This window comes from Theobroma cacao, chromosome 9, assembly GCF_000208745.1.
Source record: "Theobroma cacao cultivar B97-61/B2 chromosome 9, Criollo_cocoa_genome_V2, whole genome shotgun sequence".
NCBI classification, from domain to species: Eukaryota; Viridiplantae; Streptophyta; class Magnoliopsida; order Malvales; family Malvaceae; genus Theobroma; species Theobroma cacao.
Window position 1 is genome coordinate 4,311,778 of NC_030858.1, and position 22,117 is coordinate 4,333,894.

Consider the following 22,117-nt stretch of genomic DNA (forward strand, 5'->3'; position numbering starts at 1 on the left):
TAAAAATCTTAAATTTGAATCATAATACTTTCTTATATATATATATATATAAAATAAAGCTAGACAAAATTTTAGAATAGCCTTTATTTATATAATAAAGACTGTAACAAGGTCATAGAAGCACAAGCTCACAAGTTGGAAGTTTGACGTGGGGTTTACCACAAAGTTACAATAAAAGGATTCTAAATAAATTCAAAAGAATTTTTGGAATAAATAATTCTTTTTATTATTTTTTAATAATTATAATTAAAAATATATATTTTATAATTTAATAATGATTAAAATATTAAATAAATCTTTAAATTATTTCAAATTTGTTAAACTAACCTCGACTTTTATATCATAAAAAATAAATTATTAATTTGTAAAAATTTTCAAAAAATTTTTATGTTGACAGAAAAATTTATTTTAGTGTAATAAAAGAATAAAAAGTTATTTAAAAAAAAGAGTGTACATACATTTTTTTTAATATTTTAACTTTCAAACCGTTCGTGTTACTTAACAAGATAGAAGCTTTTAGGATTTCATGCGTCGGATCATTATTCGAAGCTAAGCCCAGAACCAACGAAGAAAGTATCCAAGCCCAGTAACAGCTCTCCACGTCCACGCATTCCGACATCCCAAGTCCTTTTGTGGCATTTGCCGTGCCGCCCCTACTTTCCACGGACCACAATTCTAGTCTTGTATGGATCCAGGTGTCCGTGGAACGCCACGTTAACAGTTAAAGACCGAAGAAATAAACAGTTAGAACGTACTCTGCTTTTGGGACACGTCCAGTAACGTTTCTTCTATTCTATTCACTGTTTACTCTCTTTTCCTTCCGGCACTGCCTTTTTATTTTCTTCTATTTATAATCCAAAAAGAATCCCAACACAACACTCTTGTTTTCCTCTGTCGGTGTGCGCTGTTGTTGCGAAAATTCGAGATGGGAGATGACACGGGAGCAGCAGCAGCAGCAACAGTAAACGATCATAGTAGCAGCGGTGATCATAGAAAAGAGGTGGATATTTACCCTCTAAGTTGTTACTATTTTGGATCCAAAGAAACCATCGTTTTCAAGGATGAAACTCTGTCCGATCGTATTAAAAGGATGAAATCCAAGTACTTTTACCGCATCGCTGTTTTTTTTTTCATGTAAAATTCAATTGGGTTCTTTTTATTTGCCAATATCTTTCGTGGGTTTAACACTTTTAACATTTTTGCCCCCCCAGTTATGCTGCTTATGGACTGAGGACTTCTGTTGAAGCAGTTATTCTGGTTGGTTATTTTTCTCTACTCTCTTTCTGGATGGCTTCAGCTTTGTCAGTGTTATTCTGATGGTTATAGTTTTGAAGTTTTGATTACTAAAAAGAGTTGCATATTGTTTAATTTTGAAAGAATTGCATCTTATATTAGTATAGCAAGAATTTTTCTCTTTCTTTGTATTGTGCTTGGCATTAGCAATGACCGCTGCTTGACTATAAAGGGGATTTTATTGAAGAATTAGGTTTAAAGTAATGGAATTCAGTTAGTTGAAGGCTTAAACGTATGAACTATTTAGTAGTTATTCTTTTTTTTTTAAAGGTATTTTGTAGTTATTCTTGAACATGAATTCTTGAAAGTGACAGTCTATTGGTAATCTGTTAGACCGTTAGTTAATTTAAAAGCAAAGAGGTGGCTTCTGGTGGTTGAGAGCATCCATTTTTAGGCCTCGGATGTGACTTTTAATAAAGGATAGACGATCTTCCACATGGCGCGCCACTTGAATGTTGTGAGAAGGCAAACTTGTCGGTTGTAACCAGACAATTATATGTGGTTCATGCAAATTAGTCCCATGGGAATGCATTAGTTTAGTTATGTTTCCACAAATGTTTTAAGCAATGTTGTTTAATCAGGTTGAGTTGTTCAAACACCCTCATCTGTTGCTGCTGCAAGTTAGAAATTCCATCTTTAAGCTTCCTGGTGGTCGTTTGAGGCCAGGTGAATCAGGTAAATTGTTAGATTTATTAAACTGTCTTACAAACTTGAATTTGGCTAGGTGAATCAATTTTGAGCTGAAGGGTATTCTTCTAAGGGTTCACTGAACTAAGATGAGCTGAATTTCCAGATATTGATGGACTGAGGCGTAAGCTTTCCAGGAAGCTTTCTGCCAGTGAAGATGACAGTGAAACTGAATGGGAGGTAAAGCAGTTTTCCCCCCATTTCTATAGAAGTATTATTATGGCATGGTGTGAAAATTCTCACCTTCTTTAATATTTAGGTGGGAGAATGTCTTGGCATGTGGTGGCGGCATGATTTCGAAACGTTATTGTATCCTTACTTGCCACCCAACGTGAAAAAGCCTAAGGTAGTTGGTACATTGATACTGCGTCTGCTGTAGTGATATACCTTTCTCAGTTCTTATGCTAATCTCATTTTATAGGAGTGCACCAAACTCTTCCTTGTAAGGTTGCCAGAGAGCCGAAAATTTATTGTACCCAAAAAGCTGAAATTGCTTGCAGTTCCACTGTGTCAGGTTCACGAAAATCACAAGGTACAAGTTACCCCTACAATTGGGGTAAATGGTGCTTGGATATTGAATGAGACTAATCTTACCACAATGTTTTATATAACATTTGATGCAATTTCACTTCCATGGTTTAGATGTCACTTTAACAAGGCCTTTTGGATATCAATAGATAGCCTTCTTTTCATGGTAGCTTCATTATGATGTCCTGATATTTATGCTTCAAACTTGTTTGTTCATAGCATAAGATTTTCACCAGAGTTTCTCATGTTGCTAATGCTTCTAATTTTTTCAATTTTTTAGACATACGGACCGATAATATCAGGAGTGCCACAGTTGCTATCTAAATTCTCCATCAACATCATTGACCCTTAGAATATGCATGTTGACCATTTGGAGTGGGTTTGAGGTAAAAATTACAGGAAATAGTGATAAGATGTGTGCAACAAGCCAATAGAAGTTTTCAATCTTGGGTTTGTAATTTTCATGAAACCTTGAAACATACTTGTATATTACCATAGTTTTCTTACAGGAAGTGATACATAACATTGATCTCAACAATATTAAATTTATCTTATGTTTGTTTTTTTTTTGAATTTCTTTTCCACAATGTTTTAAATTCCTAGACCATATGTTGAACTGTAAATTATTCACAAATTCTCCTTAATTTGTGTTTCTTTTAGCTGCTGATAAATCAAAATTTTATTGGTATTTGATTTTGCAATGTATTAAGCTTTGGAAAATAAGGTCTTTGAGAACTACCCTGCTATCTAATTTTACATTGATTTGCAAATCAAGATCTCTGCATTGCCAGTGGGTTAGGTGTACTCAGTTCTTACAGAAATCAAGGAGCAGAAAAAAAGAAAATTGTACCAAATGACAACTTATGTTATTTTGTTGAGCATTCAGGAAAAAGATTAATCAGGAATCCATGTCATGGAGCAGAACTGCATATTGGCCTAGCTATTCTCTTTTACTTGAAATGTTTATGAATCTTTTCCTTGCGTCTGCTCAGACTGGCAACTTTGTTTCTCACCATATAGGAATCAGATTTATTAGCTAACTTATATCAGGGCGTGTTTATGGTAGAAGTACGTGTCTGTCTGGTTACTTTGAGTTGACTAAAATTTCTGGTAAAAGCCCATGTCCTATAACATACTCTCTTTGAAGGCGGAAAAGCCTAGTAGAAGATTCAAGCCCTTCATGACTTTTTTTAACCAATAATATCAAATACACTTCATTAATATGCATCAGACTCGCAATTCATAGGCAAGTTCCGTAGACACGAACGAGATGATGACTCAAAATAAGTAACGAGATAGAGTCGGACACTCTACACCCTAAAAGAATTTTACAACTAATTTTAGATAAAGCCAACCTCCTCGGAATTCTGCACTTTGATAGGTTCTGCTTCTCCCTTGCTGGCAGGCAGACAAGTGGGCAAGTGGGCAAGTGAACACTTTTGCTTCTTTTTGAGAGTAGGCCAAATTTTAGGATACATAAAACAGTCCACTGTTACCATTAGAAGGCTGATAGCCAAGCGGTCCCATATTCATAAATGGTGGATTACTAGATTTGATGTGTTGCAGGTTTCCGGGTAGATTCATTGTGCAATCCAAAGAACGTGATTGCAATTAACTTGCAATATATTTTCCTTTAGCTGTAACCTGTACGTGATTGTGGGTGCACTTACTACTGCAAACAACCAGATTTTTCCTTGTGCTTATCAAGTCTGGAGTTTTGCGGATATTGCTTGATGGTGAAACCAGGATGCTTAACGATGTTTTATGCTACAGGCATGAGAAAATAAAATTTTTATAGAAGAAGAAAAAACAAAAGCAATAAAAACAAAGCGGGCGGAGGGAACCGCTGGCCGCGCCCAATCTAGAAGGTGTGCAAGAATTTGTGGAGAGGTAATAGGCTAGCCGAGCGCTGACGCTGCGCTTACTTTGTGCAGAACTTGCTCGAGCGGGCCTCCCAGTCCAACCCCTAAAAAGAAAAACAAAAGCCATTTATGGGCAACCAGCAAGTCGGCTATTGCCTGTTGCTGCTGGGCTAGCAATTTGTTCCTGCTTAGTGCCTCTTTAAGCCTTTTGGTACAGATCCGCACATGTGAATCGCCATAAATGTGGGATTCCTCAGTTGCCAGAGAGCCAAAGACCCAATCATAAACGATATCTCATTTCCAAAGCCCTTCTTTTTTTTTAACTCCCCTAGTCAAGATTTGCCAAATCTGCCAGCTAAAAAGGAAGAAGGACTTGGCAGTATTTAATTCAGCTGGTTGTCAATTGAAATTAAAGTACAATAGTAGGCGAAAAATAGTGTTTTTCTTTTCCCATTCCCAGTTTACTTTTCTGGATGACCAAACGGGCATTTGTAGAAAAATAACAGAAGCCTGTCTCATTGTTTTGGCTGGTCGCTGTGGGCAACCAGTAATGAATTTGATTGGAAGAATGGAAAATGCTTTTCTTTTCTTGGAAAAAGTTTTCATTTTCCAAAAAAAAGATGGTCAAATCATGCACGTTATCGTCATGGTGTGCAATGCGATTAATCTAAATTTCAGTAAAAATGACAGTAATCCTTTTTATATCTTCTTATTGGTGTCACTCATATGCTGGTTCAACAAATTTAGTCAAAATTTTGTGTGGTTGCTTTCCCTGCATTTTCCTTTGTATTTCTTTTTCTAGTTTTGTGCTTCCACCCAATAAAATAGACTAAAAAATAGTATAAAACATAAAATAAAAGAATATATTAATCTTTTTATAAAAATAGAAAATAATTTAAAAGAGTTAACAAGGCAAGATATTAGAAGAGAAAAAAGGGGGAGAGGCGCGGGTAAGTTAAAGAAAAGTAAACGGGAAGTCAGGTCATCTTCCTTGTGGCTGTTTTTATGGAGACTGGTCTTTGGTCTCTACCAACCATAAAACACACTCTCCGCTAGTCTTCCCCTCTTTTAATAAATCTATCTATAAAAAAATCCCCTCCTTTCTCTCTCTCTCTCTAAAATCTAACTATAAACCCTTATTAAAAACGAAGACCGACTGCCACCCACTCTGCTAACAAAAGAAACCAAAGAGGGAAAAATAAAAAAAAAAGAGGAAAAAAGGAAAAGGAAATGATGAAGAAAGGAAAGGGAATTTTAAGCCCTAATTTGAAGCTTTCTCTTCCTTCTCCTGCGGAGATCTCCTTCGCCAAATTTCTGTAATGATAATATTTATTATGTCAGCTCATTCAAATTTTTCTACTTCCTTTCTTTCTTTTTTAGTTTGATTTTGGTGATGGTTTCACATGGCAGAACCGAAAGCGGTACATTCAAAGACGGCGATCTCCTCGTCAACAAGGACGGAGTTCGGATTGTCTCTCAATCCGAACCCGAAGCTGTAAGATTTCCCTTTTTCTTTTTTAGTGAATTTGCTTCTTTCTTTTTTTAAATGTTTTTCATTGTTTGGATTCTTTGACTTTTCATTTATCTAGATTGCGCTTCACTAAAAAGATGTTAGCATTAGCGAGTTTGTTAATTGATAAAGCTGTTTTTGTTGTTAAGCTTGATTAGTTGAAACTTCTTGTTTCAAAGATACTAAGTTGTGTGTATGTGTGTGATATTTTTTGGTGTTAGCCTCCGCCTATAAAGCCATCAGAAACTGACACGGACAATCAGTTGAATTTAGAAGATATTGATGCGATTAAAGTTATCGGCAAGGGTAATGGTGGAATTGTGCAATTGGTCCAACACAAATGGACTGGCCAGTTTTTTGCATTAAAGGTATATATCCAAGTTTAACACTTTCTCTGTTTTCATACGTTCTGTTCTAAATTGTTTCATTGTCTTCTTTTTCTTCTCCGATTTCCCTATCTAAGCAGTGTGGTTTAACCAAGCATTATTGCCCTTTCAACAAAATTTTCATAATTTATATGTATCACCTCTAACATGTAATGAAAACTACACATTGTGAATGTTGGAACCTTGTCTTCTTAAGAGGAGAGAGTAGAAGTTGGTTCCTCCAAGCTTTGATTTTCTCTATTTAATCATCTGTCCTCTAGGTCAGAACAAATATAATTTCAGTGGTTGTTCTGGCTTATAAAACTAAGTGCTGGAATTCTGTGGGTGAAGTTATTTGTATACTTTATGCCCACTCAAGTCAAGGCCTGATTCCTGGAAACTTATTGATAGGTTTGATCATGATAATTGATGGCAAAAATCACTCCTAAATCATGCTCACATATGTATTTATGATCTATTTCCTGTTATAGAAATGCAACTGCTGTAGGCTACACTATGAATTACTAAAGAATGTTTAGCCTCTCTTGCATTCTAGAAGCCATTCTTCTAAACAGATCTTCTTGTTTCCTTTTAAATATTTGAGCTAGCCAAATAAACATTCTAGCAATTGAAACATGGATTTTACTTTTTCATCTCCATGTTGTTGTCACTATATTTTAAGTTCTGACGTATCTTCTTATGTTAGATTATTCAAATGAATATTGAGGAGTCAGCTCGCAAGCAGATTGCAAAGGAATTGAAAATAAATCAATCCTCTCAGTGTCCGTATGTTGTTGTTTGTTATCAGTCTTTCTATACGAATGGTGCCATTTCAATCATCTTGGAGTATATGGATGGTGGATCCCTAGCAGATTTTCTGAAAAAGGTTAAATCCATTCCCGAACCCTATCTTGCTGCAATATGTAAGCAGGTTGGTGCATTTGAACTTTGAATTAATTATAGTATGTATCAGATGCTCTGGTATGTATTTTAAACTTCTTCTCATTGCTGCAGGTGCTCAAGGGTTTGATGTATCTTCATCATGAAAAACACATTATCCACCGAGACTTAAAGCCTTCTAACTTGTTAATAAATCATAGAGGAGAAGTCAAGATCACTGACTTTGGTGTGAGTGCAATAATGACAAGCACCTCAGGACTAGCAAACACTTTTGTTGGCACATACAACTATATGTCTGTGAGTATTTTACCATAACAAAATTATGTTCTTTTGGTGGCTAAGGTGTATCTTATTCTTATTTTTTCAAAACTTATTAGTTTTCAATGTCTATCTACTTCTTTTGTAGCCAGAGAGAATTATTGGAGGCAATTATGGCAATAAAAGTGATATTTGGAGCTTGGGGCTAGTGTTGCTTGAGTGTGCAACTGGTAAATTCCCATATACCCCACCAGAGCAGGCAGAAGGATGGACTAACTTTTATGAGCTTATGGAACAAATCGTTGAACAACCACCACCTTGTGCACCTTCCGAGCAATTTTCTCCTGAGTTTTGCTCATTTATTTCTGCATGGTAAAGGTTCTTTTTTTAACGAGTTACTTGAAACACTTGCTTTAAAATATGTTCTAGAATATTTTGCACTATAGTCCGTTATTGAGTCTTGTATTAAACTTAACAGTTTTCTTCAAATTGGTATTCTGTCCAAAGAGTTTATTTATTAGTTTCCTTTTGATACTGGGGAGGTAGCCTCTGCAATTGGTATTTTTTTACTTGGGTTTTATAGAATTGTTTGATTGAATGAGTTTACCAAGCCCAGCTTTGGGTTCTTTTATCCATGGCAGTGTGAAGAAGGACCCAAAAGAAAGAAAGTCAGCACATGAACTGCTGGTATGTAAATATCTGCATTCCTCTATGGCAGCTTTATTTTAAAGTAGCAAAAAAATTGATTTAAATATCTGTTAAGGATGCTTCACCTGTGATTTTCAATGTGAATGCAGGCACAGCCTTTCTTGAACATGTATGATGACTTGGATGTGGACCTCACATCTTACTTCAACAATGCAGGATCACCACTTGCAACACTTTAGAACTTACCTGGTATGTCCATGCTTGGGTTTGTTGTCTTAATTTTTTTATATGGGGTTGCTCTGTAATACTTTAGGACTCAGCCTTTGGAATTAAAGTTCACATGCTTTGTTGTGGCACTGTTCACAGGATTTTGCTGTGTATCTGTTGAAAAAACTTGTTTTCACTATGATGAAACGAAATTTATCTTGTCTTTGCTTCATCTATAAAGTAAAATGTAACTCTTAATCATTTTCTTCTCAAGGTTTCTGTTTATTTAGAATCTAAGAATTTCTTTTCTTGCTTTTGGAAGCCAAGATGTTAAAATGAAAATGTAAAAGAAAGAAAAGAAGAAGAAGAAGAAGAGGAAGAAGAAGAAGAAGAAAGACTCTGATATAAGCAAAGTTGTTATTGCCTTTGGGTACAAATAATGAAAATGGTGATGAATCCAAACAGTTATCATCTAAATGTATACCTGGGCTATTTAGAAAATTCATCATTCTTTCGTCCAGATCTGCCAATATTTTCATGCATAATACAAGTTACATATTTCAAATATACTTGAGAGTTCTATTGGTTGTATGCACCCATATAGACGGTGTTACTATCTTGGCATGATGGTGAACTTGCTATTTGTTAGAATTTTGCCTTTAAAACATTGAATTCTTTGATTGTTACTGCATGTTTTGCTTTATGATGATGATCAATATGTTTGCTTCTCAGGCATTGTGTTTGGTAAACAACTGTGGTTCAAGTTCTTTATTTTCATTTTTTCCTAAAGGATATTTTTTATTCTCGAAAACTAATTCATTGTGGTAGTTTTTTAATCTGTGTACTTAAAATGATAGGCACTATTCATGCTTGAATTGTAATTAATATTTATTACCAGGGGTGCATTTAAAGTGAAACCAATATTGTCACCTTTTTGGCAGAGCTCAGACTGAACAAATAGCCTGTCAGACTCAAAAAGAATGTCAACAGAACCAAAAGTTGTAAAAGCCTGGAAGATTGTAGTTGTCGTTGTGACTAAATGCAGGACTTATTTGAGCAGCTGTTATCATGACGAGACCCAAAGTTAAGCATCAAAGATTATTTTCTTGCCAGAGGACTCGGAGTGGGAGGTACAGCTTGTTGCTGTGTATTAATTTTTCATAATTGAAAGGTAATGTTGTCGTATATCAAGAACAATTTTATAAACTTCCTGAAATAGGAAATGTACCGAATTAGATAATGGAAAGTGCCAGTTTTTACTTGCCTATTTGAGTTCCGGGTGTAATAGTTGTGTTTACAGTGTGGGGCTTATCACGGTGCATGCACTTGAGTTTGTATTAAGCATGGTTTGACCTTAAGGTCTGGCAAATTTAGGGGTCCTTTCACCATCTGACAGCTAATCCACATCATTATGGTCAATTAGTTGTAATCTGGTTTGAGTCTTCAAAGAGTAGTAATTAGACTATCTTCTCAACAATTATTATGGAAGAGTGTAGGTTCATTTGGTTAAATTATGTAATTAGTTTTTATACTCTGCAAAAAGTATGGATTTAGTTTTTGTATAATAGTTTGTATAAATTGAGTTTTTATATTTTGTAAATTTATTAATTTTAATTTTTAAGTTTAATATTGTTAAATTTAACAATTAAATATGTTGATGTAATATTTAATTAAGTTCTTGCTCACATACCCATATATGTGAAATAAGAAAAAGAATTTTTTTTTTGAAGAAAAGAAAAGGCAAGAAAAGCAAAATGAAAGAATAACAATTGAAATAAAGGGGGAGAGAGATATCAGAAGAAGGAAGAGAAAGAAGAAGACAAGAAAAGTACGTCGCTTCCTTGGTGAGGAGGCGGGGCTTCTCAGTTCCTGATTTCCTGAACGCGTCATCGTTAAGTTGAATCAATGTTCTTGATGTCCTTTAATGTTTGGTTTTGGTGCTAAGGACTAAGGAGGCATCTGTTCTAGACAAGCTGCGTAGGGGATTTTATTTACTTGAATTGCAGGTTTCCATTTCCCTTGAAAAATAATAGCAAGAGTAGTTGGATGCCAAAATTTTCAATAAAAAAGAGTTGTTTAAAAAGAATCAAAGAAGAAAAACAAGTTCACATAAAAAAATATAACTAAAACTTTCACGAGAGAGAAAGAAAGAATGAGGAAATATGTAGTGGGTAGAACATCTCATCAACTCTAAATAATTACATGGATTCACTTTTCTTAGAGGTGATCATATTCATGAGGGAATATGCCTAAGACAATTGATGCTAAAAGCCATGAATCATGAAGATCGGAGAACGTCTTTGACAAGAAAACAGCCTGCAATCAATTTCCTCAACTTCACAATTTTGGTAAGATTTTGACATGCTAGTGAGGATTGTTGAATTTTGATGCATCAATAACTCATAGATGGAAAAACCCATTTGGGACAGTGGATTTTTCCGAGCTGATTCATCTGTCTTCCCTTTCACATTAGCATAGTTTCAATTCAAATGATCAATTATCTTTGATAAGGAGAGAAAATTTGCGCATTTAAAGAAGAAGACGAAAAAAAAAAATTAAAAATTTAGTTTGAGAATTGACAAGTAAATTTAATTAAATAACAGATCAATATATTTAATAGTATTAAATTTAAAGACTAGACTAAACAAAATATAAAAATTTAATTTTCATAGATTATTTTATAGATATTAAATTTATATTTTTTATAAAATATAGGGACTAAGTACATGATTTAACCTATATATATGTATATATATTTTTTGTAAAAACTGAAACGTCGAGTGGATGATTATAGAAAATGAACTATAGAAGAAAAGAGAGGGACGGATTGTTGAGATCCCCTCAACTAATTTTTAAACAGTTAAAACTAAATACAGTTATATATCATAATTATTTACAGTGGACTCAAATTTCATAGATAAAACTTGTGACCACATAAACTGAAAATTGTTTATGAATTTATCCGGAAATTTCGGAACCATTTTGATAGAATCAGCTTGCGAAGTGAAAACGGTCAAACTCATTTTGGGTTTCTGTCGGATTGATTGACCCTCAGACATTCTGCGGTTTTATAGAAGTAAAGTTTCTCCTGTATTGGCAGCCAAGTGTCAAAGCAAGCAAGCCCTTCCTAAGACTAGCAGGTTTCCAGCTGACTCATTGTACTACCTAAATTCTGATAGAACATGATAGCAATTAACTTTGATTTAATTTGAATCTAAGCTTTTGCTTTTTCTGTTTTGGCTATTATCTATACAGGATCCTGGGACCTGGATGCACATTGTTCTGCAAACTACCAGCATTATTCGGGATGCACAACGTTGGCTTATTGTGAATTTTCCAACAATTCTGGAGTTTGCAAATTTGCTTGATGAATGGAACCAGGATGGCCGTCATAGTTGTCCTCTGCCGACAGGAGAAGATTAAAAAAATTTGATAGGAAGATGAAAAACAAAAACAATTTAAGTGCAACCAGACTAAACGTTGTGGAGCAAGAAGCCTGTCTTGTTATTTCTACAGAGGATTGTGGGGAAGCAGTGATGAATTTGATTGGAGAATGGAGTTTCTGTGTTTCTTTTTTTTTTGTTTTATAAGTGACCAAATCTAATTCTGAACTTTGTGGAAAAAGACGAATGGTTGTTTGTTTTCAGTAAACATTGTGGGGAATGCAGTGACGCATATGATTGGAGTTTATGCTAAAAAAAAGTTGATGTGATCGGCGCAGGAAAAAGAATCTTTTAAATAGTAGTATATCTTTTATCAGCAATGGTCAATCAACTCACGCACATCGTTGTCTTGGTGTGTACTTGGATTGAGCTAATGGTTTTGGTAATAAAAATTGTATTTGTATGCTAAATAGTTAATATTTGGGGAGCTGTTGGTGGGCGATGTTAAAAATTAGGGTAAAACATCTTCACTTTATAAATTTTAATTGAAATGGATATTTCGTTTCAGATGTATATACACCCTTAATCAAAAATATAAAAAAATTAAAATATTATTTATTAATTTTAAAAATTATTATTATATAATTTTTTGAAAAAAATAAAAAAAATAAGAAAACACGATTGGTTTTTTTTTTAATTTTTTTAAATTAATAAAAAATAAAAATTATTTTTTAAGATTATTTCATTATGAAATTAATAAAAATAATAAGGATTGATTAACGAATAAATTTATGTGTTTAATAAAAATTATTTTTTTAAAATAAAATATTTACTTTAAAAATTAATAAACTTGATTGAAATTTCAATTAAATCTTAACGTCAAGCATTTTACCTAAAAATTATGGAAACCAGCCACCACTTGCTATTTCATTTGTTAAGCGTCAACTTAAACTAGAGCAGCCCCTTTATCGCATTGCTCTCTTTTTACTCATGATTTCTGACTTTTCTTTGACTACCCTCAATGATTAGCGAAAGGAAAGAAAAGAAATCAAAATTTCCATTAGCTTTCTTCTTTCAAAACTTTCTGTTTTTTGAGATCCAAAAAGATTCATGGATTGCCTGACTCCAATACTGGACATCGGTACTCGCTTGTGGGACTGCAGTTCCAAGCATGTGGCATTTATCCACAATCTCGAAGAAAATCTTCAAAAGTTGCGAACAGAAATGGAAGCACTCAACTGCCGCAGACATGATGTATGGTGCAGGGTAGAAGCCGCTGAGCAACAACCACGAATGAGGCGTACGGAAGAAGTGGATAGATGGCTGGAAAGTGCGAAAACCATGGATAATGAATTACATGAAATTATTCAAGAAGGCGATCAGGAACTCCAAAATAAATGTGTCGGAAGTTGCTGTCCCAAGAACCTAAAGTCCAGCTATAAGATTGGAAAGCGAATCATTAAGAAGATAAGTTCTGTGGAGGACCTACTCAAGCAGGGTGAACCTTACTGCTCAGACTCCGCGGTTGCTGTGAAGCTGCCACGTAAGCGGCTTCTAATCCCAGAGTGGCCTGTGGAGAACACTGTTGGCCTGGACTCCACACTGGAAAGGGTATGGAGATGCATCGAGGATGAAAATATTAGAATTATTAGGTTTTGTGGAATCGGAGGTGTTGGAAAAACGACCCTCCTGAAGAAAGTTAGCAATGAATTCCATAGGCGGAGCCATGACTTTGATGCTGTCATTTGGGCCATGGTGCCTAGACAAGAGAATTATATAGAGAAAGTTCAAGAGGTGATTAGGAAGAAATTGGAAATCCCTGATTCCATATGGGATCAGTGTTCAGGCGAGGACGAGAAAGGGGCTTATATATTTAGTGTCTTGAAAAGTAAAAAGTTTGTGCTACTTTTGGACAATGTATGGGAGCAATTCAACCTCCTAACTCTGGGCATCCATCCGCGGAATGATCAAAATCAGAACAAAGTAATATATACAGCCCGCTCACTAGGGTTGTCCTTCGACGTGGAAGCTCTAGTGACAATTGAAGTCGAGCGTTTGCCACCGGAACAAGCTCTGAGTTTATTTAGGACGACTGTAGGTGAAAGTATCCTCAGTACCGATCCAGATCTCTCGGATTTGGCAAATACTTTTGTTAGAAGGTGCGGAGGGTTGCCACTTGCTCTTCTCACTGTCGCTGGAGCCATGGCTTGTCGGAAAAATCTTCGTGAATGGCGCCACACGGTTGAGCTGTTACATACCCACCCATCAGAGATTGCAGGTATGGGGGGTTATGTGTTTCCTCTTCTCAAGTTTAGCTACGATAACTTGAACGAAGCGTCGGCTCAAAACTGTTTTCTATATTGTTCCTTATTTCCAGAGGCTTATAACATCCGAATAGATGAACTTATTGACCTCTGGATAGGAGAAGGTTTCTTAGATGGAGCAGATCCATGCGGGCAGGGAGAATATATAGTTGGGACTTTAAAGCTTGCGTATTTGCTAGAAAGTGATGAATCTAAACAATGTGTTCGGATGCATGACATAGTCCGTCACATGGCCTTGTGGTTGGCCCGAGACCAAGGAAAAAACAAGAACAAGGTTTTGGTAGCAAAAAGTGGAAGGATTACAGACCAGGAACTCACAAAATGGGAAGAGGCGAATTGGATTTCCTTGTTTGGTGGTAGTAGCAGAGTGAAAATAGACTACTCACCATCTTGCCATTATCTCTCAACTTTGCTCTTAAGAGATGCACAGCTGGAATCATTTCCCAAAGGATTCTTTGACTCTATGCCAGCTTTGAAGGTTTTGGATTTGTCAGGTAATCGAGGCTTAGTTGAGTTACCTTCCAATATTGGAAATGTGACAACCTTGCGGTATCTTAATCTGTCATTGACAAGCATAGCAAAGTTGCCTACTGGCCTTGGAAATTTAAGAAACCTCAGATGTTTGCTATTAGATTATACTGTGAATCTTAAATGGATTCCAAAGGAGTTGATATCCAATCTTTTATGCTTGCAAGTTTATAGTAAAATAAATGGAGTCACAGAGGACTTTCTCTCAGTCAAAGTTCCGCCTTCTGCTGCTGAAATTGCATTTTTAGAAGTGTTGGAGGGCTTGGGTGACATAAAGAAAATAGGTATCACCTTATTATGTGCACCTTCTTTTGAAAAAATTTTGAGATCCTGCACTTTACGGAGTTGTATCAGAAAATTAATATTCATAGAATGTACCTGCTTGATTTCAATATATTTTACAGAAGAATTAAGTAATCTAGAAAGGCTTGAGATATGTCATTGTAGTTCACTCAAGGAGTTCAAGGTATCAGAAGGGTGTAAACTTGGTAACCTCAGTAAGGTATACATAGGAGTTTGCCCGCTGTTGTTAAACCTTAATTGCCTTGCTTATGTTAGAAACCTTGAGATTCTTACCATTGTTGACTGTAAGTCGCTGAAGGAAGTTACAAGTGAGACAATGGCATTCCCTGGGCTGAAAACTATTTCTTTGACTCGTCTGAAAAATCTGAAAAGCATCTGTCCATCGCCCAGTTGCTTTCCTTCTCTGTTAGAAATTGAAGTATCTAAGTGCCCATCGCTGAGGCAGCTTCCATTTGATGTGGAAAGTGCAAATTTCTTACAGAAAATTAGAGGAGAAACAGAGTGGTGGGATGGCTTGGTTTGGGATGATGAAGCCGTTAAGGATGCTTGTCTCTTGAAGTTTATATCAACTCCATTCGAACTCTTGCAAATAAAGAAAGATGATGCTTTCCCCAAGTAAGTATATCCTTTAATTATTGATAAATTTAATTCATATTATTCTTTCAACAATTGAGCCGTACCAACATAATTTCACACACTTGAGTGAGATGGTTTGGTTTCACTATGTTTTGCATGAGAACTAGGTATAATCTAATAGATTAGAGAGGCAGTTAAGAAATTATTTATATACATCTTTTTAAAAGATACACATGCCTAATTCAATTCTTGGTGATAAAATTCATTACAGAACCAGTTCGTTCAAGGATGGAGTTCAAATTGTCACTCAGACCGAAGCTGAAACTGTAAGATTTTGTTCTTTTGGGCTTCAATGTTTAGATTCTTTGACTTTTTTTTTTGTCTTGATTACTTCTGACTTGAAAGATGTTAGCGTTAGTGGATAAATTTGTCAAATATTATTATTAAGCCTGATTTACTAAAATGCATGTTTCAAAGGTTTTAGTTGGTCTGTGTGTTTTGTGGTTTCAGCCTCCACCCGCTAAGCTATCCAAAACAGATACATACAATCAGTTGAATTTAGAAGACACAGAGGCTCTTGAATATCATAATTCACGAAAGGAAATGATGAAGAAAGGAAAGGGAACTTTAAGGCCTAATTTGAAGCTTTTTCTTCCTTCTCCCGCAGACATCTCCTTCCCCAAATTTCCGTAATGATAATATTTATTATGTCAGCTCATTCAATTTTTCTACTTCCTTTCTTTCTTTTTTAGTTTGATTTTGGTGATGGTTTCTCTTGGCAGAACCGAAAGCGGTACATTCAAAGACGGCGATCTCCTCGTCAACAAGGACGGAGTTCGGATTGTCTCTCAATCCGAACCTGAAGCGGTAAGATTTCCCTTTTTCTTCTTTAGTGAATTTGCTTCTTTCTTTTTTTAAATGATTTTCATTATTTGGATTCTTTGACTTTTCATTTATCTAGATTGCGCTTCACCAAAACGATGTTAGCATTAGCAAGTTTGTTAATTGATAAAACTGTTTTTGTTATTAAGCTTGATTAGTTGAAACTTCTTGTTTCAAAGATCTTAATTTATGTGTATGTGTGTGATATTTTTTGGTGTTAGCGTCCGCCTATAAAGCCATCAGAAGCTGACATGGACAATCAGTTGAATTTAGAAGATATTGATGCGATTAAAGTTATCAGCAATGGTAATGGTAGAATTGTGCAATTGGTCCAACACAAATGGACTGGCCAGTTTTTTGCATTGAAGGTATATATCCAAGTTTAACACTTTCTCTGTTTTCATACGTTCTGTTCTAAATTTTTTCATTGTCTTCTTTTTCTTCTCCGATTTCCCTATCTAAGCAGTGTGGTTTAACCAAGCATTATTGCTCTTTCAACAGCATTTGCATAATTTATATGTATCACCTCTAACATGTAATGAAAACTACACATTGTGAATGTTGGAACCTTGTCTTCTTGGGAGAAGAGAGTAGAAGTTGGTTCCTCCAAGCTTTGATTTTCTCTATTTAATCATCTGTCCTCTAGGTCAGAACAAATATAATTTCAGTGGTTGTTCTGGCTTATAAAACTAAGTGCTGGAATTCTGTGGGTGAAGTTATTTTGTATACTTTATGCCAACTCAAGTCAAGGCCTGATTCTTGGAAACTTATTGATAGGTTTGATCATGATAATTGATGGCAAAAATTACTCCTAAATCATGCTTGCATATGTATTTATGATCTATTTCCTGTTATAGAAATACAACTGTTGTAGGCTACACTATGAATTACTAAAGAATGTTTAATTACTAATGTTTAATTACTAAAGAATGTTTAGCCTCTCTTGCATTCTAGAAGCCATTCTTCTAAACAGATCTTCTTGTTTCCTTTTAAATATTTGAGCTAGCCAAATAAACATTCTAGCAATTGAAACATGGATTTTACTTTTTCATCTCCATGTTGTTGTCACTATATTTTAAGTTCTGACATATCATCTTATGTTAGATTATTCAAATGAATATTGAGGAGTCAGCTCGCAAGCAGATTGCAATCGAATTGAAAATAAATCAATCCTCTCAGTGTCCGTATGTTGTTGTTTGTTATCAGTCTTTCTATACGAATGGTGTCATTTCAATCATCTTGGAGTATATGGATGGTGGATCCCTAGCAGATTTTCTGAAAAAGGTTAAATCCATTCCCGAACCCTATCTTGCTGCAATATGTAAGCAGGTTGGTGCTTTTGAACTTTGAATTAATTATAGTATGTACCAGATGCTCTGGTATGTATTTTAAACTTCTTCTCATTGCTGCAGGTGCTCAAGGGTTTGATGTATCTTCATCATGAAAAACACATTATCCACCGAGACTTAACGCCTTCTAAGTTGTTAATAAATCATAGAGGGGAAGTCAAGATCACCGACTTCCACGTGAGTGCAATACTGGCTAGCCCCTCAGAAAGAGCAAACACTTTTGTTGGCACATACACCTGTATGTCTGTAAGTAATTAATCTGTTCATGGCATACCAAAATGAATGTTATCTGCTGGGTAGGTGTATCTTATTCTGATTTGTTCAAAGCTCATTAGTTTTCTAATTGCTTTTTGTAGCCAGAGAGAATTGTGGGAGCAAGTTATGGCATTAAAGCTGACATTTGGAGCTTGGGCCTAGTGTTGCTTGAGTGTGCAACCGGTAAATTCCCATATACCCCACCAGAGCAGGCAGAAGGATGGACTAACTTGTATGAGCTTATGGAACGAATTGTTGAAGAATCACCACCTTGTGCACCTTCCGAGCAATTTTCTCCTGAGTTTTGCTCATTTATTTCTGCATGGTGAGGATTATATTTTGAATGAGCTACTTGATGAACTTGCCTTAAAAGGTTTTCTAGAAGAGTTTTGCACCATATAAAGTTATTGACTCTTGTTCTAAAATCCAAAGTTTTCTTGAAATTTGCATTCTTTCAAAAGAGATCTTTTATTTTACTTTTTTACATTACATCCTTTTGATACTTAAGAGGAAGCATCTGCAATTGGTGTTTTCTTCACTTTGACTCTATATAATTGCTTGGTCTTACGATTTCACCAAGCCCAGCTGTCGGTTCTTTTATCTATTACAGCCTACAGAAGGACCCAAAGGAAAGAAAGTCTGCGCGTGAACTGTTGGTATGTAAATATCTGCATTCATTTGTGGCGCCGTAATTTTCAAATAGAGAATATCTGCTAAATGGATGCTTCACATATGATTTTCAATCTGAATCCAGGTACATTCTTTCTTGAACATGTACGATGACTTGCATGTGGACCTCTCATCCTACTTCAGCAATGCAAAATCACCACTTGAAAGCCTTTAGAACCTATCTGGTATATCCTTTCTTGGGATTCAGTGTCTCAACTTACTTATATTGAGCCTTATGGGTTGCTCTGTACTACTTCGGAACTGTGCCCCTAGAATTAAAATTCACATGCTTTTTTGTGGTGTTGGTCACAGGTCTCACTGCTTATCTGTTGAAAAAACTAGTTTTCACAGTGATGAAACGAAATTTATCTTGTTTTTTGCTTCATATCTAGAGCATAATGCAACAATTCTTTTTCTTATCTAGGTTTCTTTTTCTTCAGAATATCTTAAGTGCTTTTCTTGCTTTGGGAAATCAAGAGATGCTAGAAAAATAAGAAAAGAAAGGACAACAAAAAAAAAACAAAGACTTGTATATATATATATATATATATATATATATATAAAGTTGCTTTGGCTACAAACAACAGAGCTAAAGATGAATTCTGAAAGCTTTGGTGGTTGTAAGCAATAGAGTTCTATCTTGTCATGATGCGGGATTGGATATTTGTTAGAATTTTGCCTTTAAAAGATTGAATTCTTTGATTGTCAAAGCACGTGATTCACCTTATGATCTTGAATCAAAATGTCTGCCGTCCAGGCAATGAGTTCAGTGAACTACTGTGTTTGATTTCTTTATATTTTTTTTTTCTAAAAAGTATTCTTGAAAAGGAAACAGTTTTTCCTTGAAAACTAATTGTTCATGTTCATAGCTTTTATCCATGTGCTTAGAAGATGATCGCACAATTCATGCTTGAGTTGTACTTCTTTTTTTTTTGAAAATTAAATGAATTTCATTATCAGAAACCTGGAATAGGTTCCCTGGAAAACAAAAGAGCACATGATTTTAAGATGCTATGCCTTGATCAGCATATCATCTCAAAATCTTGTCATCTTGCCCAAAGAAAGCCAGCTTACAAAGAACCCATCAAAACCCCAATTGTCAAAAAACAAAAAACAAAATCAGAAACAGCCAGTAGCCACAAAAAGTAAACCCGAGCCTCCCTTTGCATAAATCAATCCTGATGGGAGAACCAGCAAGCTTGCAATCTGATAAAAAACTCAGGGCCTCATATCACAGACCTTGGCTCATAAGCCAAAACATCTCAGCCAAAAAAGTCATAAAGCAACAGAGGAACGATCAAACCTGAAACTTGAGTTCTTCACACAGCCGCTCAAAGAAGAAAAATAAAAAATCTTCGGCCTCTTTACACCTTAAAGACTTACTCAAAGACATTCAATAAATCCTCCTGACGTCTGACCCCTTCTTTCTCAAGACTATCTGCGAATTGATTCTTTTCTCTGAAGACATGGTTGACTTCCACCTTTAATGTTCCTTTTCAAGCTTTCAACATGCATGGTCCACTTCCTTACCCTCCAAGGAGGTCCAGCTGGTCCATTAATCCATTTGACTGCATTCTTAGAGTCTGACTCAATTATCAGTTTGTGAGTCTGGCTCCATTTTGAAGCAGCAAAAACCAAGAAAGCTTCCCTAATTGTCCTGACTTCAGCGAGGCTTGCATCTCCGACTCCTATTGTTTTCGAGAAAATAGCTTGAACCTGCCCATCACTATCTCTCAACACTCCCCCGATCCCCGCCTCTCCAGGGCAGCCTTGTGCTACCCCATCAACATTAAATTTCATCTGACCTATGGCTGGCTTACTCCAATCAGCTACAACCCTTTTTTCTTTTATCTTGCACCTTATTTTTCCTAGCATTGGGTTTTGATAAGTGTGCAACACCATACCATAATTCTGAGGCCATTTGGCCTTTGCCCATGTTGCAACTCTCAATTTGCTTAACTCGTAGACCTTTTTAGCATCCCATACAACCCCCTTAAACACCATCTCGTTTCTGTGGAGCCATACAGACCAAGCAATAGCATAGAAAGCATTCTCCAAACTTTGTGCTTCTCCCTTTTAACTTCAGATTCATTCCACATTGTGAAAAAGTTGATCATGTTGTTAGGAACAGCCCATTGAGCACCCCATTGCCGCTTCCATTTCGACCACAATTTCCATGTCTCTGTGCAATGCATAAAAAGACGTTTTACCGTTTCATACTCCTTGTGACACAAAACACACACAGCTGAGTCGCTTGTCATGAGACCTCGCCTAACCAGTTCTTGTTTTATTGCCACTTTCTCTTGTAAAAGCTGCCAACAAAACACCTCAATTCTAAATGGTGCAAGGTTGGACCAGATCTGCTTCCATGCTCCTTTATTGTTGTTGGTAACTGGTATTACTTCCTTGCAAAAGGATTTGACCGTGTACTTTCCTGAAGCTGTTTTCCTCCATACTATTTTGTCCTCCATTTGCTTGAGTTGTGCTTAATATTCATTACAATGGTTGCCATTTGAAGTGAAACCAACACTGTCACGATTAATTTTCCCTTATTTTTGGGACAGTTCAGACCGAACAAATAGCATGTCAGACTAAAGAAAATCGTTGGAGGAACCCAAAGTTTGTAAAAGCATGGAAGACTTCTTCTTGTCATTGTGATTTGTAGCTGAAGCGAGGCCAAAGCTTTTGAAGCATTCAAGGATTCTCAGAAAATGTCGTAGTGACAGGGGACTCAGTTTGCAAGGAACAGCTCGCCGCTGTGTGTTAATTGGTTCATAATCGAATAGTAATGCTGTCTTATATCATCAAGAACCAAAAAAAAAAAAAGGTGTATAGACTTGCTGAAAATGAAATTGTACTGGATCGGAGAATGGCAAGTGTGAAATTATTAACTTGCCTAATTGTATTGAATTTTGTTAACATAATTTACCATGGTTTGACCCCTGAGGTCTGGCAAGTAAAGGGGGATCTGATTAGCTAATTGGCATTGATATGTTTGAGGTTAGCCGTAATCTGGTTGATTCTTGAATGAATAATAATTTGATAATCTTTGTAACGGACACTACCATGTAAGCATTATTGTATTGTCATTTCATACCCTATAAGACTCGACTGCAGTATTTGCCTTTTCACATGGTCTCTGAGGAGCTATAACATCGACTTCAAAATATAGTATCATTCCACGTTTTAGTTGTGTTTGCTCATGAAGCCAAGCTTTGACTTAGCCAGAGCCTTATTCTTGCCCCACCGGAACATTTTTCAATGGAAATCAATGATTTTCCTAAGCAATCGAATTTGCTAAGCGAGAAAAGATGAGCTAACTCTTCTAACTGGTTAGGTGTAACTAATTATTTGCCTCTGCTTAGAGATAAGAAGGTTAAGCTTAATTCCATAGCAGGGAACCGATAGGCAATCCATCGAAACAAACACCAACAACTGTATTATGTTCCAATCAACTTGGCCCCGGGAGAAGTTCCTGACACGATTATGTGCAGTGACAATTACTACTTTGCTTTTCCTCTGTCTGAACAATCTACTTTGGTTCCTCTCTTTGCATGTTGAGGGGATAATGTCTCAATTCATTGTTTACT

The 22,117-nt window shown here is 35.8% G+C and overlaps 3 protein-coding genes across 7 annotated transcripts; all 3 read left to right on the forward strand.

The window, feature by feature from the left end:
• LOC18588339 (pre-mRNA cleavage factor Im 25 kDa subunit 1) lies at positions 697-3,081 on the forward strand. 2 transcript variants are annotated; one of them, XM_007012672.2, is made up of 7 exons: positions 747-1,101; positions 1,212-1,257; positions 1,875-1,968; positions 2,087-2,160; positions 2,240-2,326; positions 2,402-2,512; positions 2,789-3,081. In XM_007012672.2, the coding sequence occupies exons 1-7, from the start codon at positions 926-928 to the stop codon at positions 2,858-2,860; spliced, it is 660 nt and encodes a 219-aa protein (XP_007012734.2). In that variant the 5' UTR covers positions 747-925; the 3' UTR covers positions 2,861-3,081. The 2 variants fall into 2 exon arrangements, with proteins under 2 accessions (XP_007012736.2, XP_007012734.2); XM_007012674.2 differs by lacking the exon at positions 2,402-2,512 and having other exon boundaries at positions 697-1,101.
• On the forward strand, positions 5,341-9,553 carry LOC18588341 (mitogen-activated protein kinase kinase 2). Its single transcript, XM_007012676.2, has 9 exons — positions 5,341-5,686; positions 5,781-5,865; positions 6,102-6,248; positions 6,952-7,176; positions 7,260-7,442; positions 7,552-7,775; positions 8,045-8,090; positions 8,201-8,300; positions 9,200-9,553. Exons 1-8 carry the CDS (start codon positions 5,601-5,603, stop codon positions 8,288-8,290), a joined length of 1,086 nt encoding a protein of 361 aa, XP_007012738.1. The 5' UTR covers positions 5,341-5,600; the 3' UTR covers positions 8,291-8,300; positions 9,200-9,553.
• On the forward strand, positions 12,552-21,519 carry LOC18588342 (probable disease resistance protein At1g12280). 4 transcript variants are annotated; one of them, XR_001929524.1, is made up of 11 exons: positions 12,552-15,411; positions 15,644-15,698; positions 15,883-16,061; positions 16,155-16,239; positions 16,476-16,622; positions 17,359-17,583; positions 17,667-17,849; positions 17,960-18,183; positions 18,444-18,514; positions 18,613-18,712; positions 21,097-21,519. XR_001929524.1 is itself a non-coding variant. In XM_007012678.2 (11 exons), exons 1-10 carry the CDS (start codon positions 12,752-12,754, stop codon positions 18,700-18,702), a joined length of 3,894 nt encoding a protein of 1,297 aa, XP_007012740.2. In that variant the 5' UTR covers positions 12,553-12,751; the 3' UTR covers positions 18,703-18,712; positions 21,092-21,519. The 4 variants fall into 4 exon arrangements, 3 of the variants coding, with proteins under 3 accessions (XP_007012740.2, XP_007012739.2, XP_017983267.1); XM_007012678.2 differs by having other exon boundaries at positions 12,553-15,411; positions 18,469-18,514; positions 21,092-21,519; XM_007012677.2 differs by having other exon boundaries at positions 12,553-15,411; positions 18,469-18,514.